The 15,454-nt window shown below is 37.1% G+C and overlaps 3 protein-coding genes across 4 annotated transcripts; 1 reads left to right on the top strand and 2 right to left on the bottom strand.

Annotated features, from left to right (window-relative positions):
* Nucleotides 1-3,822: 3,822 nt before the first annotated feature.
* Nucleotides 3,823-5,763, bottom strand: LOC147848576 (uncharacterized). Its single transcript, XM_087338353.1, has 5 exons — nt 5,600-5,763; nt 4,997-5,040; nt 4,773-4,865; nt 4,154-4,212; nt 3,823-4,054 (listed from the first exon to the last, which is right to left on the bottom strand). Exons 1-5 carry the CDS (start codon nt 5,757-5,759, stop codon nt 4,048-4,050), a joined length of 363 nt encoding a protein of 120 aa, XP_087194479.1. The 5' UTR covers nt 5,760-5,763; the 3' UTR covers nt 3,823-4,047.
* A 1,357-nt stretch (nt 5,764-7,120) lies between these two features.
* LOC147848575 (uncharacterized) lies at nt 7,121-9,636 on the top strand. Its single transcript, XM_087338352.1, has 7 exons — nt 7,121-7,199; nt 7,779-7,831; nt 7,930-8,109; nt 8,248-8,363; nt 8,455-8,535; nt 9,196-9,283; nt 9,360-9,636. Exons 1-7 carry the CDS (start codon nt 7,136-7,138, stop codon nt 9,462-9,464), a joined length of 687 nt encoding a protein of 228 aa, XP_087194478.1. The 5' UTR covers nt 7,121-7,135; the 3' UTR covers nt 9,465-9,636.
* Nucleotides 9,637-12,651: 3,015 nt separating this feature from the next.
* On the bottom strand, nt 12,652-14,884 carry LOC147848574 (uncharacterized). 2 transcript variants are annotated; one of them, XM_087338356.1, is made up of 2 exons: nt 14,656-14,884; nt 12,652-13,599 (listed from the first exon to the last, which is right to left on the bottom strand). In XM_087338356.1, exon 2 carries the CDS (start codon nt 13,580-13,582, stop codon nt 12,857-12,859), a length of 726 nt encoding a protein of 241 aa, XP_087194482.1. In that variant the 5' UTR covers nt 13,583-13,599; nt 14,656-14,884; the 3' UTR covers nt 12,652-12,856. The 2 variants fall into 2 exon arrangements, with proteins under 2 accessions (XP_087194482.1, XP_087194483.1); XM_087338357.1 differs by lacking the exon at nt 14,656-14,884 and adding an exon at nt 14,062-14,146 and having other exon boundaries at nt 12,652-13,590.
* Between the last annotated feature and the right edge of the window lie 570 nt (nt 14,885-15,454).

The following is a 15,454-nucleotide window of genomic DNA, read 5'->3' as shown; positions in this document are numbered from 1 at the left end:
CTAACCACGACCTTGGTTTTTTTTAATGCCGAATAGAATCTGTGTTTTTTGTGCTCGCACGTGGGAAGAACCGAACACACTCTCATGTGTCACCCGCACGCACTAAAGCAATTTCTATCCCATTCATTTGTTTTTATTTATTTCGATGTCATAACCAGATTGGTGAGAAAAACCGGGAAAATAAATCGTTTTCTTTTTCCAGATTTACGGAATTAAATCTCTTTTATTGTTTTTTATTTTGCATTTTTTGGGGTGCTCTTTCTTGAACTGATTTACGAAATTAAATCTCTTTTAGGACCACGAAAGCGATGGGACGTCCGATTCCCTGGGCCTCCAACTACACAGCCCGGTCTCCGTCCTGGGCCCGCCCTTCGGAGATGACGTGTCCCCAGACTCGCATGCCACGTGGCGCATTTGCAGCGAGCGCGATTACGTGGCCGCCGTGCTGGGCGCCATGTGGCAGGAGAGCGGCATGGGCAACGGAAGCAATTCGGTCTTGTTCGAGAAACTAGAAGAAGAAGCTAGAGTGGGCCCACCTGGACCTGCCATGTGGACGGGGCCCGGTGGGCCCCCCACTCGGGACTATCGTAGGTTGGTGTTCGATTGTGTGAGAGACGCGATGCATGAAGAGGAAGAAGGACCAAGCCGATGGTGGCATTGCGGCACTGGCGTGTGTCGGTTTCGGGGCCCTTGTAGCACTTTGGCTTGTCGACTCCATGATCGGATCCTAAGGTGGAGTCGCCACCCCCACAACCTTCATGACAATTCATCTCGTGGTACACAACTACGGCCCCATGTCGATGACATTGATTGGCTTGTTGCAACCAACTTATCTCGTTGGAATGAACTCCAACCGGAAATCGACCACATTGTGTTCACACTTGAGCGGACACTACTCCGCATCCTCTTCAATGAACTTGTTTCTGACCTTATTAGGTTTTGACAATATAGTCTATTTGACTTCTATCAAAGCTCGGCAGGTTGTAAACATTATTAAGGCGAATGCACCAAATACATTTTTGGGGCCATAGATGTCTTTATGAGCTAAATGTAGTCTCACTCTTTATCATCAATCTTAGGGTAAAAAGCCCACTTATAAAGTTACTCTACAAGGTTCACAAGCTAGAGTGATTGTGAATTTGTGTCTACTCCTTATAGTTTTGACTGGCAGACAATTTGTAATTAATTTAAAACTTTTGTTTTATACCAAGATCCAAAATTGTACAATTCATCCCCTAGTGTCAAATGTTTTGACATGACTTTCAAAATGTCTTCCATTACTTATTCGAAATCTTGAAAATTATTTATTTATTCTCTTTCTCTCCCTCTCATATCATTTCTTCAACTAGACTCTTTTCCCGCTTCGCTCTTTAGGAGAGTTTTTTGGACTCTTTTAGGATCCTTCATAAGAAAATCCACGTCGAGCTACGGAGAGAACACTTCAAAATAGAGGCAAATAATTCAAAGCTTATGTTTAATGACATATTTTCTTTAATGCATGTACGAAAGAATGGCAGAAGAAAAGAAGATCGGTTGGAAAACAGGAGTTAAATGGTAGAAATTTGAAAGGTGAGGATTTCACAAATATTGAAATAATGACTAAAAGTGCACAAAACTAGAGTTTTGTATGCTTGAATAATGATTTCTGTGCACAATATGATATTTTTGTATGGTATGGAGGGAAAATAAACAGACAACTTACGAGGGCAAATTTAAAGACTTCAACTGTTGCATTTGGGAGTAAGCTTGAAAGCTTTACCTTTGTAAAGGTACAGAGTATGATGTTATCTAAATGTAAAATTTCAAAATAGTGCATAATTTCATGCTTTTGAAACTGCCGATGTCTTCACATTAACCTAGAAACCTATGAGAAAATAAAATGGAGAGGCTTACAATGAAGAAAATAAAATGGATATTTGCTCCATGTGCTAGATTTCATTAGCCTATTTTGAGCGTTTCCATGTTCTTCTACACCCTGAATGGTTAATTGTTTTAGGTGCTTTAGTGATGCCTTGAAAACATATCGTTTTATCATATTTTCGTAGGTTGTTTTCTCCATATGACCCACACAAAAATGAGTTAAAAAAAATATTGCATTGCTAATATTATAAACTAGATTCTAAAAGCACAAAAACATAAATCCATAATTATCGTAGCAATAAGTCTTAATTGCGTACAACTCGTAACACCTTTATTGCCCCCCTTACAATATATTCATTCATAGCTAAACACTATTGTATCAATGTGTATAGACTGAAAGTCAAAAAGCTGTAATGTGTTTATAATGTTTCTCACTGATATAAATCTCTTAAGGATGCATTGAAGATGTTTCCTCATACTCAATACAGAATTAGCTAGAACCTTTCAAGATCTGAACGATATTATAGATTGAGATAAAATTGGAAAACAGGAAAAGTTAAAAACAAAAGAAGCAAGGAGTATGTGGTTATACCCCCAATTACAAGGGAGTTAGGGATAGGGTTGGTCAGTCGAAAAAATGAATTTCAGTGGGATCATATTGTGATGGGCATGTATGCCCATGAAATCATTTCACTGGACAATGAGCTCCAAAAACCAATTTCCGTTACAAGCTAAATCCTTCAACCAAAAACCCTAAGCTGAAGAAGAACAATAACAGGAACAAGGAAAAGAAAATCTCCCCAATCTCTAATCACATAATACTGAGCCTCCATAAAAAAATATAAGTAAATACATCTCTATACATAAGCATATGTCTTATAAGGATGCTCAAGATGTGCTGGTCCAATGCAATAAATAATCTCTTGATCCTTAAAATAGAGGAATTGGACTGCTGGAGTCACTTGTTGCGTTTCAATTTCTCACCAAACTAAATTTAAGATGGTTGATCACAAATGGATGTGTCCACACAATTGTTCTTTCTTCAATATGAATTTGACTAGTGACTTATCAGTTATAGAGCTGAAACAGGTGACGAGTGCACACCATAAAAATGAGCTATTTCCATAAACAAATTGATATGATACATAATTGATTATCAATAAGTTACAAATTTCCTCAATAATGATCTCGCTATTATTGAGAATACAAAACATAAGCATAAAGTCAATGTTTACATCACAATCATAAGTACATGTGACCACACCATGTCTGAGACAATTAAGAACATATGTGTTTCTGTAGTATCAAAATGGGCAACGGCTACAAATTGAGAGTCTATGTGGGATATGTGAAAAAACCCTTCGAAGTGCCAAAATATGAAACTACAACCTTGTTCAAACAAATACGCAACAGCCAATAATTTTAACACTTTGGTTTAATGTGTTTGCATTAGCATGATTAATACCATTGCAGATTAATCAATGTGATTGATTTATCTGGCAGGCTTGTGAATTGTTAATGAAATAACCATATAAATATTAAACTGGGTCTTGTCCCATTGGCTTCTCTACCAATTGCACACTCCTACCTTTTTTAAACAGGAAAATATAACTAAAAATCAGCCTCTGAATCGATATAATAGGTCCACATCATACCTTGCATATCATTGGCTTCAGCTATGGCATCCTAATTCAATTCATTGATGGCATAGAATAAATGAAGATTCATACATTTAACATTCAGAAAAAGCAACGCCAAGTGCACTAAGTTTCACATCAGTCCTATGCAGAGGAAATAAGTGGAATGTACTTCTACAAAATAACCTGCAGAGACATGAATGCAGATCACAATACACATTCACAAGCTATGTTAAAATTAACTTATTGCATGAAATCCATGTTAGTATTCCTTCATTGTATTGTTGATCGTCAAACAGACATTCCTAAAAATCATGTAACAAACTACGAAAACGGGCTAATCCCCATATGGCAATTGAACATTATCTATTTGTTAGATAAATAAGTACAAGGATGCTACGAAGGGGATAATCCCCATATGCCTAGCAAGAGATTAGCTATTAGTTAGATAAAAATGTACACTGTATTTCATATATCTTGATAGAAATGTCTTTTAGCTTTTCCCACTTGAAATTCTTTCTATCCAAGTAGGAAAGATTTAATAGTTTCTTTAATCCCTGGGGCAAAATGAAAGATTAACTTCTTACAATTTTGGGAAACCAAGACATAGAAAGTCTGTAGTTCACATTTGAGCAAGGTGCTTGAATAAGCTTTACCTGGTTTCATTAGACAGCTCTCCATCAGTATTACGTGACCTAGCTTCAGCAAATTTACCCTGCAAACAAGAGATGAAATCTCCAATCAGAAAAAACAAAGCTTCAAGTTTTCCTTCATGTCTCCAACCTCATTGGGCTAGCTAACTCTTTTATCACTTGTTGATGCAAACCTAAAATATAACCTTAAAAGAAGCTTGTAAGAACGTATATTATGTGAAGCATTTAGCCATCAAACCCATATAATAATGTTTCTTCGACTCAAAAACAGATGAAATGTGCCCCTGTTGAAGATGCACACTTCCAGTATAATCTTAATTAAACTCGAAGAAAGGTTAACTACCAGCATTTCCATTAAACATCAGGTAGTAAAAAAAAAGGTAATTACACAACTTCTGTACAACATTAGTTATTAAAGAAGGTTAACTCCCAGCATTTCCATACCACATCAGGTGAGAAAGAGGAAGGTTATCCCATCATTTCCTTGCCACATTAGTAGAAAGTAAAGAGATAGGTTAATTATTCACCACCTTCATACCACATTAGGGTGTAAAAATGTAGGTTAATTCCCACTACATCCACACAACATTAGATGATAAAAATAGTGAAAAGGACTTTCTACCTGGCGGAGCAAAGATGATCGATTAAGCATCGATTTACGAGTGGCAGCTTTTGCTGCCTGACCTCTGATTGACTTCCAAAATGATCTCTTTATCTGCAAAATTGCATTGCACGCAAAAAAAGATAGAAAAGAAAAACATATTTATTGGGATATAAAGGAAAACAAAAGAAAATATTAATTGAGAGTGAAAATGAAAGCAAAGAATAACATGTTTTTTAACTTACAGGAAGACGTTGCTTCTTCACTTTCTTGGCAAGTTTGGCTGCCACTGCAATTCGAGTTTAATGTTCAGAAAAAAACCTAGTTGTAACTTATCTTTTGAAATCATCATAGAAATAGATAAGAGAAGAAAACCCTAGTTCGAGGATTTCCGTAAGAAAAACACAAGAAGAAAACCATCATGTTAACCAAATCATCAGAGAAACAACTACTCCTGATCAACTTCAGGAGGAAACCGGTTCATCTAAAAAAAATCATTAGAATTATGGGAAAAATTTATCGAACCCTTTGAAAAACATCACATCCTATGCAGAATTTGAAATGATTCGTTTCACGGAATGCCCAAACCATGTTCTGTGACATGTATGTATGTATGCGTGTATGTGGATGTGGAAAAATGAAACCTTTTGCAAAACTATTGAAATAACCCATTCTAACATATATATTAACCATGTTCTCTCAGATATATTACATACATATACACATACATACAAACATACATACATGCATACATACATACATACATACATACATACATACATACATATATACATACATACATACATAAGAATGTTTGTATACAAAAAAGGAAAGAGGAAGACGAAAACCTGCTGCTGCTGTAGATTCAGTGGAGCCGACGTTGAAATGGAGGGTCTCAGGAGGGGAGAAGGTCGTGGCAGGGGCCATATCTGAAGAGAAAGGAATGACACCAACGAAGCCAGCGTGATATATGTATAACAAACAACTCGTATACATACATACATACATACATATATGATATATGTATGTATGTCATTTACTGTAACTTCTTTAACATGCCCTTGGTGCCTGCTGGGTGGTGCCTCCAAGTTTAGGGTCGGCCTCTAGTTTAGTTGTCGAGGGTTCTCGTTCGCGTCCGGATACATAGGTATATGGACACCCGTACGTATATGTACATATATGTATAGGCATACACGTCTCTAGGTGACATGTGTGTTAAAGGGGGAGAGAGCCGTATGGTTTTTCATGCTCGGTCACATGGTTCCTCATCTTTTTTACCAACGCATGAAGGTCTCAATCGAATGTCAAGCATTTATTGGCAACATCGTCCACTCTTTGATGGTTGTGTGAATGGGCAACATTTTAAAGATAGTTTTCTCATCAAGTCAATCTGGGAAGCATCCCAAACCCTTGTCAAGGTTCTGAGGTCTAAGAGCCCTCGAACCTCCAACCGCAAGTGTCACTTTCACATGGCCTTTTGAGGTATCATTATTATGTAATGTTATAGTTTATCATCAACTTGGTATGGAAAGAAGCCCAATCATTGTCAATGTTTGTAGCCAATCTTGTGACTACTAGTTTGCAGAGCCAATTTATTTCCAAATCTCCACACTTTTGTACCATTGCAATGTTATGAAAAAAAGGCGGCAGGTTGTTCATCTTTCTTAGAACGCTATTTTGCGCCTCGTGTTGCTACTTAAAGCCTTTATGCTTCCTTCAATAAATCGATTTGTGCCAATTTACCACCTTTCAATTCAATTTGATTCAAAAAGTCAAGTCACATACTCTTATCTAAACAGGCTCAACCCTTGCTTTTCAGGTCTTTCTCCACCCATACCTCGTTACATGCCTAGCCCTTACGGATGCACAAATGAATATGGGCTTACCATGTTCCCTCGATGACATCTAACCTATGCTGTTTTTTGTGGACTGTGTTCTAACACCGGTGAACCCATGCAAGTTCGACGTGCCAAAGAGGCCAACGGTGAATCCATTCACGGTTGTTTTAAGTGAAAGACATGCCTAAACAAACATTTTCAAAGGTTTTGGTTGGTCAGGCAAGGGTTTATGCTGGTGCTTTCTGTTTCGTTTATCGAGGAGGCCATAAAGCCCATGCGTGTGTGCATGCACATGTTTGGTCTCATTGGTGTCGTCCAATAGAGAGACATAAACGATACTTTCTTTTATTGTAATGTTGTCCCAGCTAGGCCGTTCAATCTTGAGGGTGTCCGAACTGGTGGGTGTGAAAGGACTGGCTGTCGCGTTTTGTCCGGACAAGTGTGAAACCAAATGTGCAGGCAGCAGCATCAACGAATGTGGTGGTCAATCCTTCTTTATTTCGTTCTTTCTTTCTTCTTCTTCTTCGCTTCGCCATCGCTTTGGCTATGTCTTCCTCAGCTCTGAAGTTCAACATGGATAGCATTGAGCGCAAGGTCGATATGTCGCTTGGTAAGTAATTCCTACGTATGTCCTTATAACCAAAATATGCTGCCTTGTTGATATATAACTGTCAAAGTTATCTGCACTTCTCAAGAAATCTATTCTTGTTATATGCTGCCTTGCTGATCCTTTTTTTATGGATCTCATCAAAACGCTTCTCAAAAAATCTCTTCTTTCGACTCTTTCTACCCTTATGGATTTGCATTGCGCCTATTCAGAGAATATAAAGCATCTTTCATCAATCTTACGAAACAAAAAATGCATAACACCTTTAGTATCAAATCAATCCTTCCCATTGATTTAAATTTCTAGATTGACCATCGAAATAAGTTACTAGTTTTCATCACAATCCTCTTAAAAAAGGGAATATCATCCTTCAAAATCTTACGAAAATCAGAAAACTTCCTTTGATGTTATTTTTGTTGCATTGATTGCAATCCAGTTTGTTCTTTCTGAATTTGTATACTTTACATAAAGAATCTATTCACACAAATTATTGATCTTAACATTTCATAAACTTGAATCAACAAACTTAATACTCTATTGTAAAAAATATTTCTTGTTGCAATTTTGGCTTTTGTATTGCAGATGATATCATCAGGCAATCCAAAGGGAAGGTCATTCGGCACAATCAGTCTAAGGTAATTAATATCTATATTCCATGTCTTTGACGTGATATTTTTGAAGGAAAGAGCAATTTTATTGGAGCCTGATCATAGAATTTCCACTATATGGTCAGATAAAAGACACAAATAAGAAATCCTTTAATGGGCAAAGTCAAGAACCACAAGATCACCCCCAGAGCCTTTACCAGAGAAAACGACAACTGATTAGAGAAGAGAATCAGAGGAGAAATGTAAAACCAAGGAAAGATTTTGTACAAGGAATTATATCAGCGTGGTCCTCTGCAATTCGTCAGGTGTTTAAAGGAATTTATGGAGCTTTGTACCTTTCTTTATAATATGAACTGGTGCAAAACACGGTTACTAGCTTGTTTGATTGTGATTCATGACAGAAGGAATTTATAACTTAAAATTTGATCATTACAAATGAGCAGGGAAAATTCTCTGAGTCAAGATCTCGCAATGGAAGTTTTAATTTCATAGAAACCAAAGTGGCTGCTCAGCAAGCTTTATCCAACAATATTAACACTTTATCAAATAGATGGTTAAGGTACTTGTATCCCAAGAAGATCCATCAACAAGGAGTTACATATATATCGACAAGGTTCATATCTTAGAAATATCATTGAATTTGTTTCCAGGAAGACTCTGAAAGGAACTACGCATCCAAGTGACACTCCGGGACAGAATTCGAAGATATCACATGTCTCTCAGTTAACTAAGTGAGTTATTACACAGAATCAATTATTCAGCACGATGCAATGGCTTCATATACAATGTAAAGACTCCACATCCAGATAATGACGTTTACTTGTTAGTTGAGTTCTGAATAGTGGAGAAATACCTGAGTATCTGTCACCGTGGTAGGCCTCTTCAGGGATCCAGGACTTATTCATTCAGTAGGCATTGCTACTGACTACATCAGAAAATGCAACACATTTTTTTTCTCTTCTCTAGGTTTGACAGGGGTATGGCAACATATTATCGAATGACTTCTATGTGTGGATAGTTATACTGGATAACATTGTGCTTGCGATGAATATGCAACATTTTCAAATGTTAGATATTGCTGTGAATAGGAAGCTAGATATTGCATCTCAAAGTCTGAATCGGTTGAGAGGTAGCGCATCAATATTCAGGATTTAATGTGTGATTTGATGTTGAACCCAATCATTTGAATGTTCGTCTGTGTAAAGAACACATTACCTTTATTGGATGGATGACATTGTTTTAGAGGACCTCATGGTGATCAATCTTTATTGTCGGGATGAACTAAATCTCCATTTTCCTCTAGGATTGTTGGTATCCATTTTGAAAGCAATAAAAGTATAACTTCATTGTGCAGAGTTTTGAAGATTAAAGGTTTTTTAACTTTTCTACAGTATGAGGGTAGATAGAAGGCATTCAACAATGTGGAGATCTCCACCATTACGGAAAACACTTACTCAAACAACTGAGGGTTCAAACAAGGTAAGTTAGTATATCAGCAATGATTTCTTACATATCTGAATTGCACTTTTCTTGATTATATGATTACTATTACCAGGTTATTGGAGCTTTTAAGAAGCTACAAACTTTGGACTCAAGGTTTGCAACCCTAAGGAAACAACGTCAGTCACAGTTTGTCACCCATCCGAGGTGGAAACAATAAATTATTTACTGTTACAATCCTTGGTGGGGTTACTCTTTCAGTATAAATATGTATATGTGACATGTGATTATATATGCCATCTGCCGTGAGGTAAAACATACTATGCAAAGTGCCTTGAATGTTACGAGGAAGAAATATGAATGTGTCACATGTACAGAGTTTGTATATTTAACCGGACATTAATCGCCTACCCTCTCTGCATTCTGTTTATAATTTGTAATGTGCTTTTCTTTTTCTCATTGACATCAATCATCCTTCGCTCATCACTCACATATACTTGGACGTGAAGTTTATTCTGTTTCCACAAAAAAGTTTCCTTATGGCACATCAACCCCACAGTCAAAAGCATGAATGTTAAGATACTTGCCATGCTTAGTTTACCTCTTTCTTGTCACCATCTTTTCCTTAAGAAACCTAAGGTACTAGTGTTTTCATATGCCTACTTATCATGTTAAAGGAAAACTCTAAAACAATTGTGTTTCTCTTTAATTCCCTAAATGCACATGAGTTTCCTTTTCCCTGAAATGCCTTCGGTCAACTGTTGGAGTAATCATGGAATTGCTTAAATAGCACATATAATTGCTGTCAGTGAATAACAAGAGCATTTGGGGAAATAAACAAAAACTTATGGGTATTTCCATATTTTCCCATTGTTTTATACATGTAATAGCTGTTTGTGACATAAATGGTGGTAGTACATGGAGTGTAGTTTCATTCAACATTGCATATTGAAAGGAGAAACTTCCATTTAACCTTTCTTGTGTTAATACGTCCTGCATTTCCTAAATGCATCCACACCTTAAGTTTCTGTACATTATTTAACCCTTGTAATGACCTGTGCAAGTTTTAGAGCATTTCAGTTTAAACACAAGCAATGGTCTATGATATTAGCATCCCCATTGGAAATAAGGGATGTAATATGATGATATTCAGAAGAATTACATGAGTATGTTGTTTGTAGGATGATTCATGTTGGGCATTGACTATATATAGATTGTTTGAAGAGATTACAAGGACAAAAACTTGTAACAATGGCATGGATGCTGTAATGGAATTGATTTTTATATCGATAAAGAAAAAAATATGGCAAAGCTATAAGATGGTTTGCAAGAGTATCGGTCGTGGATTGTTGCAATAAACTTGTTTTAAAGTGATTTGATCTTGAAGTAAATTAATTAGAGCATTCAATAAAGAGTTTTACTTTGACGCAATTATGTAGGGATGAGGTTGTCTTGTCAACATAGCATTATGTATGGTGTTTGTACTAATCACTCATCTTCGCCACATTTATTAGCATCCCATAATATCACTATTAATGTAGTTCATCTCCACCACTTCATCAATGATCATCATGTGCTTCACGATAGTTCATTGTTGCTCAATAGTCTCATGTTTTGTATAACTTTGATGAACAAGACTTATGAGGTTGTTAATCTTGTTTCAATGGCCCATGGGTTATATATAGGGTAGATACATAATATTTACTTCAATGATCAAAAGCTTTGTGATTGACCATACACAACTTTTGATGGCTCTATATGTCCGATTCCGCCATAGTTTGAGGAGTCTTTCAAACACATGTGGGAGTTCATTAAATTTATTATAACGGCTATGTGTTGAGTCCAACGTCTCGTAATGCACATGTATAATATATCATTATCCTACTATATAAAAGCCACAATCCTATTACATGTCACTAATTCTCCTCCAAACTATCCAATTTAATAACGCTCGTAATGCCTAGCTCTATATGCAGTGCTCACAAATAAGGTTATGCACCAATCTTAAGCTCCTCGTACATGTGTAGGATGAGCGATTATTGTATAATCCCTCATGTAAAGCAATGCCATGAAGAGTTGGGTGGGATCCTAGGGAAAATAATGGAAACATAGTCGCCCGATCTACTATGACACACAAATGGATTCTGCTTTTGCGCAATGTCCTAACTAGTTTTCAATTAAGTTGCGTATCCTTCTATCTTCCTCAAATGAATTTAGGATAATATTCCATTTGTGCAAACAAATAAGAAAAATACTTTTGGTTTACACCGAGTTGAAAACTGAGAGGATGAATTTTTCATCCCGTACATTTATACTTAATCCCTGATTTAATATTATATAAGTTTCTTTCTTAAAAAATTATCTCTTTCAATTTTGCTGACACATCTCCAAAATTGATTACTTTGTCTACATTTAAAATTTAAGTCCCCTCTTTAAGTGACCTAAAATTTGACTTGATAGTTATTCGACACGTGGGTTTCCTTATAGGATAACCACGACCTTGCGCCTGGGGTTGAAACCTCTTGAGGTAAGTGGAATTATCTACTTGGCTTTCACTAATGAACAAGTTGGTTTTCTTGAATCCTAGATTATTAGCAGCATTTTCCGCTGCAGAAAGAACCAATTGTGATATCATATAAATGCTTTGTAAGGCATAAATTCAAGTGATACAAGTGCTTCTTCATATGAACAACCTTGGATTTGCTTGGCGACATGCCGCACCTTAGTAGCTGACATATGAATATTCTTTGCTGAAGCTTGCGCTCCTACATTTGATCTTCTTTCATTCTCCATAGAAAGTGATTTCCTAATCATATGCAAGATCCTCTGCCACTTTTAGCATGTCCCCAAGACCTTGTGCTTCATTTGTTTAATTGGGTCAATTGTGCAGGCTGTAACTACAAAGGATCTACCAAAGCCAAGTCTAAGAATTTGAAAAGTTTGCTTTCTGTTTGCTTTTGGAGCTTGTTTGAAAATAGGTGCATCTCTCTAACCATATGAAGTATATTTTTTTGTCACATTATAGTAGAGCAAACTTGGTTCATATTAATGTCTTTCAATGCATGAAGCAATGTATAACGTCATCATCTATAGTGGAAACTTGGTCCATATTACTGTCTTTTAATGCATGAAGCAGCATATAACATCATCTATAGTGTGCGACACTAGTAGAAAGTGGTACAAAAAGGTGCTTTTTGTCTCTTGCATTGTCAAGCAGAACAATGTAAATACTATGGGATGTAATGATCAAATTTTAAGTTATAAATTCCTTCTGTCATGAACAATATATATGTAATGCCACAAAACAACAGCTCAGCTCAAATATCAGATTCTATTTAGCTCAATCACATGTATAATAAATTTTCTTCATAAAAGACATGCTTCTGTACAGGCTTGCACCCATGCTATAGATACAAATTTAGCATTTGGAAATTCCATTAAAATTTCCCAATAACACATTGGGTTTAACTGATGAGATTATCAGCGAGGAGATTCATGTGAATTTGAATGATATACAAAAAGAGAATAAAATGGAAACAAGACTCATCTATCGTAAAGCCAATTTTCGATTACGATCTAAGCACAAGCTGTACTTGGACCAATATGGATGATTCACAAAAAGAGATCCAACCTGCAATCATCTTCCTCTGGTGGTGGAAAATTGAGGTCCAAATATGGTCTTGGATAAGTTGTATTGGGCTGATCTTGAGGTAAATAAGCCTCATCAGTGTCTAAAATAACAGATGAGGAAGAGTCACAATCACTTTGGTAAGGGTCAATAGCTGTATGATTATATACATTTCGGGGAAAGCGATGCATAGAAAGAGACAAGGGAGTCATAGGATTTGTCAACCTTTGCCTCTTTCTCTGAGAGTCGATCCCAACCACAGCCACCTTTTGCACTCTCTTATGCATTGACATCGACATTAACCCAACATCATTATCATCATCATTATCATTCCTTCGAGCTGAAGTCACAACACCACTTCGACGAGACAAACTCTTAGGAGTTCGTGTACTCGAAGACTCAACAGTGCTACTATGACTAGTGGTGCTTTGTTGCTCACCAGAAGGGAAAGGAAAATTGGTTTTGGCTTTGTTACCTCTGAAGGTACGAGCTGCTGCATCATAAGCAAAAGCTGCATCTTCTGCAGTATCGAAAGTTCCAAGCCAGACCCTTGTTTTTTTCACAGGATCCCTTATTTCAGCAGCAAATCGACCCCATGGTCTTCTTCTAACTCCTCGAAACTTTTGTTGTTCGACCGGTAAGATCGTTGGTGCATCGGGCATTACAATAGTAGATTCTCTAGGGATAAATATTGGATTGTCTTTTTGCATTATTTATCCTTTTTGCCCTGAGAATTAAGAAAAACAATTCCAGAGAAAACGGCTCAGAAAAGATGAATCAATGAAAATGGAAATAAACATCTGATTGTGTTATTATTCTACGTTAAAAAATTCTTCTCTTAGATAAAGAAAGAATTCAGACTACAAAATAGGACTCTGCTTCAGCTTTCAGATATAAACTACGAAGTGAGATTCCATAGAAATTTACAACTTACAGGCACTCTTACATTATTTTTTCTATTGCTAGAAATCTAGACCTTTCAATGAAAATGCTGTAAAAAATATTCTTGTGGATTATGAGTTATTGCTATGCCATGAAACTTTGCTATGACAAATAAAAATGATTTTCAAGGAAAAGTTCAGGTATAGCTTCCATGGAAATGTTGATAGAAATCTGTTAAGTGTAAGAAACAAGCCAGTGATAGTCATTTGCAAGGTGTCACACAGACTATCATCAAAAGGGGCTTGACGGCACCATACCAAATACACTCATACTGATCTTTTCAAGCAGAATGTTTGTTGCTTCCTAAGGTTGGAACTCGCACGAACAAGTCCTGGGTCAGAACCAGTGTTTGCTTAATGCTAGGGGGTAACCTGAGCTTCAAGGTTGGGTGCATCACTGCTCTGACTAGGAATACCTTAACTTTCATGCAAATACAAACAGAGAGGAGATCCCTTGGAATGGTATTCTCTTCACATCACAAAACTGGCCCTCTTAACACTTAAAAAACATAACATGGGCAGATGATCATTTGAGCACAAGTAAGACTCGAACCGCTATTACTATACTAGAAATCTTGCCCTGAAATAGCAACCAGGAGGAATTTCAAAAGCATTTTGCGTTTAAACTATTTCAATATTCGATGTAGAAAACTTTCGCCATCAGAAACAAAGACGGACTAGCACAGAAAAACCCAAATATAAGTTTACCCCTGTGCTGTTGCAGAAATAATGCTAAAACTGATTTTCTTTATTACAACAGTTTTGCAATGAGAATGAAAAGCGCTTCTTTTGCTATGATAATAAAAACAAATTAGACACGGGAAAGAAAGAGAAGTACTAACCTGGTGGATAACAAAACCTCGGATTTGGATCAGAGAATGGAACAATCTGTTGATATGAGTACAAAATCCTGTGGGACAAATTGATGATCGAAATTGGATAACGAAACAGACTTGAACAAAACCCTAGGTCTTCGGATCAGAAAGAATTAACCCTACCTGTGGAAGAGGATGAGGGATTAGTTCTGTAAAAGAAGAGGTCTACTGCAAAGACGCGTTTGCTTTTGCAAACGAAGCATACGAGTAAGAGAGACGAGAAGAAGAATCAGACTTGATGAAACCCAGAAAGTGGAGGATATAAAAGAAGAATCTCATAATGCAAAGAACTAGCGTTCTGAAGAAGACGACTATGAATCAAATGAGGGGACTGAAGACGAAAATGAGGCAGATTTGATTGATGATGAAGATGAAGACGAAGACGAAGACGAAGATTTTAGGGCAGAGGCGGTGGAAATCCGAAGGAGATGGGCTGAATCAAACGAGGGAGCTGAAGGCGAAGACGGTGGATGTAAAATGAGACAGATTTGATGATGAAGATGAAGATTTAGGGCAGAGGCGGTGGAAATCCGAAGAAGATGATGGCTGGACGACGCGGCGATGGATTCTATTAGGGATTACGGGATCAGATCAGAGAAGCGCCCCGCCGTGTCCAGCTGGACACAGACACACAGACACAGACACAGACACAGACACAGATGATGGCTGGAACACGCGGCTGGGAAGGAGAAGGAGAAGGGGAAGGGGGAAGAAGCGTGATCACGTCATTCATTACTTACTCGCTGTCTCTGTTTCTCTGTCTCTG

This window comes from Azolla caroliniana, unplaced genomic scaffold, assembly GCF_043228905.1.
Source record: "Azolla caroliniana isolate FFs.n. ecotype wild unplaced genomic scaffold, voAzoCaro1.0.p SCAF_318, whole genome shotgun sequence".
NCBI lineage: Eukaryota > Viridiplantae > Streptophyta > Polypodiopsida > Salviniales > Salviniaceae > Azolla > Azolla caroliniana.
This window is presented reverse-complemented; position numbering and strand designations above follow the sequence as displayed.